Source organism: Oxyura jamaicensis, chromosome 7 (genome assembly GCF_011077185.1).
Source record: "Oxyura jamaicensis isolate SHBP4307 breed ruddy duck chromosome 7, BPBGC_Ojam_1.0, whole genome shotgun sequence".
In the NCBI taxonomy this organism is placed as follows: Eukaryota; Metazoa; Chordata; class Aves; order Anseriformes; family Anatidae; genus Oxyura; species Oxyura jamaicensis.
Genome location: NC_048899.1, coordinates 23,083,962 through 23,089,961, shown reverse-complemented (window position 1 = coordinate 23,089,961; position 6,000 = coordinate 23,083,962). Strand labels below are relative to the sequence as shown.

The 6,000-nt window shown below is 61.2% G+C and overlaps 1 protein-coding gene across 1 annotated transcript in view; it reads left to right on the top strand.

The window, feature by feature from the left end:
• The first annotated feature begins 1,982 nt into the window (after positions 1-1,982).
• Positions 1,983-6,000, top strand: part of LOC118169683 (unconventional myosin-X-like) — an 83,287-nt gene continuing 79,269 nt past the window's right edge. Inside the window, exon 1 of the mRNA XM_035331182.1 lies at positions 1,983-2,089. Within this exon, the coding sequence (XP_035187073.1) occupies positions 2,069-2,089 (21 nt within the window). The 5' untranslated portion in view covers positions 1,983-2,068. The remainder of the gene's footprint in view (positions 2,090-6,000) is intronic.

Below are 6,000 nucleotides of genomic sequence, written 5' to 3'. Positions count from 1 at the left end.
GTCACAGCTGTCCCCTCGCAGGCTGTGGGACAGCGAGCCCGGCAGATGCTCACTGCCCACGGCGGGGCCACACCGGCCTGCCTGCCCCCAGCCGTGTGCCAGACCCGTGGCAGAGGAAACCAGGACATTGTCTGGTGTCCAGGAGGAATTCCTGCCTCCGCTTGTTCCTGCCAGCCTCCCGCCAGCTCCCCTCGGTGCGGAGCCCAGCAGGAAGCTGACTCACGGGCTGCTGCCTCCGCGGCTGGGTGCGGGGCTCTCCCACTGCAGCTCCGCAGCCCCGCACCGTGCGCCAGGTCGTGGTGGCTGCAGGGGGGCTGCCATCGCCTCACGCTGCCCCTGCTGTGGCCAGGGGCCGGTGGTGAGTTGGCGTGTGGCCACCCATCAAAGCGCTGCGGGTGGTCGCGTCCACCCCTCCCTGGAGAGCAGAGGTTGTGCAGATGTCCCAGGTGGGCTGTAGGGATGTAAGGCTAAGGATTAATCCTGTAACTGAAAGGAGCAAATATCAGGCATGGGTTTCTCATCAAGGTTCTTGAAAGCTTTCCCACCAGGCAGATGAAACACTGGGCCCACAGCACCAGTTACCGCTGCTGCCTTCGGAGAACCTGCTGTTGAGGACCAGGCTGAGCCACCAGTTTTATCCCTCTTCACATAACCACTGTCACTTAGACAGTGGTTAATACTGAAAATTTTATCTTTTAATAGGTGGGTTCCTTGCCCGCCTCACTGTCTGATCTTCCCTTGGTGTGAGCTGTGAGGGTCACACCTTGATGGCCTCAGTGACCAGAACCATGGCCAAAGCTTCCCACTGGAGAAGTCCAAGAGGGGACTTCTGGAGACGCAGGCAGAGACCCTTGGCAGGTAGGCAGAAGAGGTAAAGGCCGTGTGTGCTCCCCAGTTTGGCCATGGCTGTGAGGAGCCCACCAGCTCCGGTTAACCCCCCGGGGGGGAGAAGCTGGTCAGCCAGCATCGCCTGCGGAAGCAGCGGCACCGGAGGAGGAGCTGCCTCCTGCTGGGGAAGGCTGGCGGAGGAACAAACAGCACGATGACAAGTGCCTGGCCGCAGAGGGGACTGTCAAGGACAAGTCAGTGTGCAGTGCTCCAATCCCCACTGCTAACAGTGTAATTGGCCTTGAGGACAGGAGTATTAGATGTGAGATAAGGACTGGGGTTGGGCTTCTGGCACTGTCTTGCATAAGACGGGAAAGTGGTGTAGATTCAGCTGATCCCGCACGAGTGCAAAGGAGGTTGGATGGTCATGCCCAGCGATCTGGTATCAAAGTGGAAGGTCACGCTGCCCGTGACTCACACCACAGGAAACCTCGCCGAAGGGTCCAGATAGCGAAGGCGCAGCAGAGTGGCGAGGGCAGTCCACGTAGGTTGTAGTGGCCTGGTGTGACAGTCTGGTGGCAGAGCCTGGGCAAGATACCGCCACCTCCCTCAGAGCCTTCGCTGTCTTTTAAGTAGTTTTAAAAGTGCATTACTCACTGGGTAAAAAAAAAATAATGAGGGGAAAAAAAAGAAAAAAAAAGAAAAAAAAAAAAAAAGAAAGAAAAAAGCCTGGTTCCCCTCCTCAGTTAGGTCTCCTTCCTTCTTCCAGAAAAACTAACTTCTTCTCCCACTGCAAGGAACACATCCGCACACACCACCACCCCTTCCCCAGCATGCAGACTGTGACCCGGCCGCACTTTAGGGACACAGCACCCAGCCCCTGGCCGTTCCAGCACCCTAACCCAAAGCGCCCCCGGGACAGCCGCTGACGACCCCTCCCGACCCTATTCCCGCCGCCCCCGCCCCCCCGCCCCTCTCCGCGCCGCCCTCCCGGGGCGTGCTGCCCCCGAAGCAGCCCCCCGCTTGCTCGCCCCCCACCGGCCCGGTGTCCCCGTCCCCCCCCCGGTGCCGCTGCCCGGGGCGGGGCGGAGGGGGCGGCCCCGGCCTCCCCCCGCTCCCCGCAAGGCGGAGCCAGCGCGGCGCGGGGCCGGCGAGCGGCGGCGGGACGCGGCCAGCCCAGCCCAGCCCGGCACGGCTCGGCACGGCTCGGCTCGGCTCGGCACGGCGATGCGGCGCTGAGATGGACGCCTCTCTCCGCCAGGTGGGCGCGGGGGGACACCGGTGGGATGCTGACGCCGCAGGGAGCGGCTCGGCGGGGGCTCGGGGAGGATGCTGCCCGCAGCAGCGGAGCCCAAGTTTCACTTTTTTTTTTTTTTTTTTTTTTTTTAAAAAAAAAATTAATCAGCGCTCGGAGGCGGCGTGCGGGGCTCCCGAGCACCGCCCGGGCCTTGCGTGGAGTCCGGGAGCCCACGCGTGGGCTGGCGGAGCCGGAGCCCGAGGGATGCGCGGCTCCAGCCGCTCGTGCTGCGGGCTCGGTGCGTGTCGCACCATAGTCATGGCTGCCCGGAGACGCTCGCATGCTGCTTTAATCCCCCAGAGCGACTTAAAGGTCCGGAGCCTGCTCCTGCCTGCGTGTGCATGTCACGGCCCGGCTCGCCGCGCGTGGCACGGGGCCAGAGCCGAAGCCGGCGAGGAGCCGGGGAGCGTGCAGCGTGAGGGTGCGCCCGCCTCCGGCTTCTGCCTCGCCAGGGCCGCTGCTCAGTCACCTTCACGCCGGCGGGCTCCTAAGGAGCCAGGCTGGTCCCCGTCAGGCATGGGCTGTGGTCCTGCGAGCGCCCGCAGCGCTCCTTCCTCCGGTGCTCTGCAGCAGCACGCGGGGCATCCATCGCGCCTTCGCGAGACGGAGGTGCGTGGCCCTAATGCACGTGGCTGGTGCCATGTGCGCCCCAGCCCTCCCTAAATGCTCGCTGCCTCTTTCCTCGACACGTTGCCAGCCTGGCCCGGTGCTGCCTTTGGTTGTGAGGGTCTCCTGTGAGGCTGGGGCAGCCCTGCTGGCCCTGTGAGTGACAGTGCCCGTGGCTCTGGGGGGCGATGGGACCGTCCTGAGGTCTGCGGCTGAGCTCTGAAAGCCTCCTGTTTGGGGCCTTGCTGCTGGGGCCATCAGGCTCCCATCCCCATTGGTTTCCAGGCCATTAAACCCAGTGTCTGGCCGCTGCCATGCCCTGGGTGCGCCGGGGGAACTCCAGCCCCTGTGGAGCAGCTAATGGGCCGGGGCCTGACCCTCCCCCAGGAAGCGCTGGCCTTATCGGAGCAGATGTTTTCCCAGATCTGGGAAGGAAGGAGCCACTGCCCCTGGGCTGCACGGCAGGGGCTGCCCCGAGGCCAGCACAGCGCACAGCCCAGGATCGTTTCAGCCATTAACTGATTAACCTGCTGCTCCTGGCAGCCTGGATCTAATCAGATGGAGGCCCGGGTTTCCCGAAGGACCATTTCACCAGAGCCTTTGTGGCCACCCCTCTGTCACAGGGAACCAGGAGCAGCCGCTGAGGAGCCTGAAGTGCCTGGCAGAAAAGGGCAGCGGCAGAGGGTGCCCAGAGGTGCGTGTCTGCAGCAGCACCCAGCAGGGCACTCTGCGCTTTGTCCAGCTGCGCACATCAAGGCATGATTCTGCCGTTACCTGGTGAAACAGGGATTTCCTGGATAGGTCTGGGGGCAGTCCTGAGGCCCGGACTCTCTAGGACTCTTTGTTACATCTCCTGTAAGTCACAGGCTCAAACCCTGGTGCAGCAAGGTGGCCAGGGCTGGAGAACCTGGGCAAGCACACGTGGGAAAGCCTTGCAGGAAAGGCGGTAGGGGTGAGAGCAGGGATCGTGGCTTCTGTGGTGTGGGAATGTTTGGCATCTGCTGCACCCTGGCCACTCTTCCTCCTTCTCCATGGGGGTTCTTGGTGGGAGGGCAGTGCTTGAGCAGAAGGGAGTTGCTCCACCTCTTTCTGCTGCAGCAGAAGCCAAGATTGTCCCAGGGGATGCATGTCATCCCTCACGATGGATAGCTTAACCCCCAGCATGTTGCTGGTCTGGCTTTAGCAGGCTCCCACCCTGTGCTGCCAGCGTTCAGACAGCATGCGGGGCCACGCGGCCGGTGTCTGGGGTTAGGTATGGATGCTGCATGTCTTCCCAGCTTCCCTGGTTTCCCTCTCGGCTTGGCAGAGACCATAGGAGCTCTTATTATTTGAAGTCTACCTGTGATAATTGGCTTGATGATGGGTTCAGCCTATGTGTTCTGGCTGCGGGGGTGCTTTGGGCAGGTTGTGCCAGTGTGGCACTGCCGCAGGACTTCGCATGGGCCATGCCCTCCCTTGGCTGCGACCCCACGGACAGCGAGCTGGCAGGGTGCATGCTGCCACAGCTCGTCCCCTGCCGTGCCCCGGACTGGAAACCCTTCATCCCCGGCATGTGGCAGAGCACAGAGCTCTGGACGCACGCCTGCCATCAGATGCCTGGCGCTCAGGGAGGAGGAGCCCCGGAGGGAAGGGCTGCAGCCAGCGGTACCGGGTGGTGGTTTCCCTGCGTGTCTGGAGCGTGGGCAGGATGTGGGGTGACACAGAGGATGTGACTCGCTCTCTGATTCTCCCCAAGGAGCAGGAGTGCCATGACCAGGGTTAAAGGAGACGTTGCTCCCATCCCGTCCCTCTCTGAGGCTCTTTTTGCTCTCCAGTGACCAGCAACGTGGCCCCATGTCAGGCTGAACTGGGTAGCAGCATCTGGTGGAGTCACGTTGTCCTGCCACTGGCCTAGACATGCTGGCATTTTTAAGGGTTAAACACGTTTCCTCATGGCTCTTCTGGTGAAATGCAACGCATTTAATCCGGGTTGTAGAATAAATCCGCTGAAGCCCTTAAGCTTTCTAAGGTGGGGGCAGAAAGGCAGGGGGATCCTGTGCTCATGCCCTGCAGGGCCGTGGTGGTCTCTGCTGTCCTCCGACAGCTGGCACGGTCCTTGCTCGCTTGACCCCGTCCTCCCCCAGGGATGTATGGGGACCAGCCCCAGGGCCAAGCCCGTGGAGGAGCAGCCTGTCTGGAGCACAAGGGCTGCCCAACTTGCAACCATGTGTGCATCTGAGCCACCTCCACAGCCCCAGACGGCGTGAGGCGTCTGACCGGGCAGCCTGGAGAATCCTCCCGCAGCTTCTTGTCTGCAGCACCGGGAAATAAATGTTCCAGCTGACTTTGATGACGCTGACCATGAGTGATGTGCTGTCTTTGCAGATAATGGTGAGATGAGGGCCTGTGTGTTAACAACTGTTGGCTTAGGGAAATGCTAGCTTGGGAAGGAACGATAGGCAGAACGTCTGCAGCAGCGGGGCTGCCCTGCGGGGGAGAAATCCCACCAAGCCTCTCCTCCCCTGAGGACCACATGCCTCAGCATGCTCCCTGATAGCTTAGCAAGAATACTGTGACCTCCCAGAAAAGAGGATCTCAGGAGACTGGGAAGGGGAGAAACGCTGACCATTACAAATGTAGTGCTCGAGGGTCACCTAATAAATCTGACACAGAGCAACCCCTCTGTTCAGTCAGTGCGGTTCAGCAAAAGAGAAGTATCGCTGTCCTTGAAGATACCCATGGGACTGCTCCAGCACGGATGTCCCGCATGCAGAATCCCCTATCCCAGCTGTGCCTGCCCCAAACCTCCCAGAGCTGTGAGGAGGTAGAGGTGGGACAAGAGGACCCCCTGCCCTGTTCAGGAGCAACAACTGCAGTTTGTGTGCAGGGGGGGCCACCTGAAGCGGAGCTGCGTCTCCACAGGCCGGCCTGTGGCAGCCTGCCGCTGCCTGCCGCCCCTCCTCGTGCCACGCCGCTTTCGCTTCTCGCCTCCCGTGGCTGTACCACCATAACCGTGAACGTTTCGCAACGCCTTATTTCCCATTTTACTTTAGGGAAAAGGGGCAAGCTATTTAAATGGGATCATTAAGATTGAAACTTCTGCTCTGCGAGTCTGGGTGAAGTGAACCAGTGGTGAGGCCTCTTGCAGATGCGGGGATCGGTGTCTTGGAGGAGGAGGTGGAAATTCGGGCCCTGGCGTTAGCACCAGGGCTGTGTCTTAGTCCTGCTCATTCCCCTTACTTGCATATTGAACCAATGATTACGATTTGGCTGAATCACGCTTTCTGGAA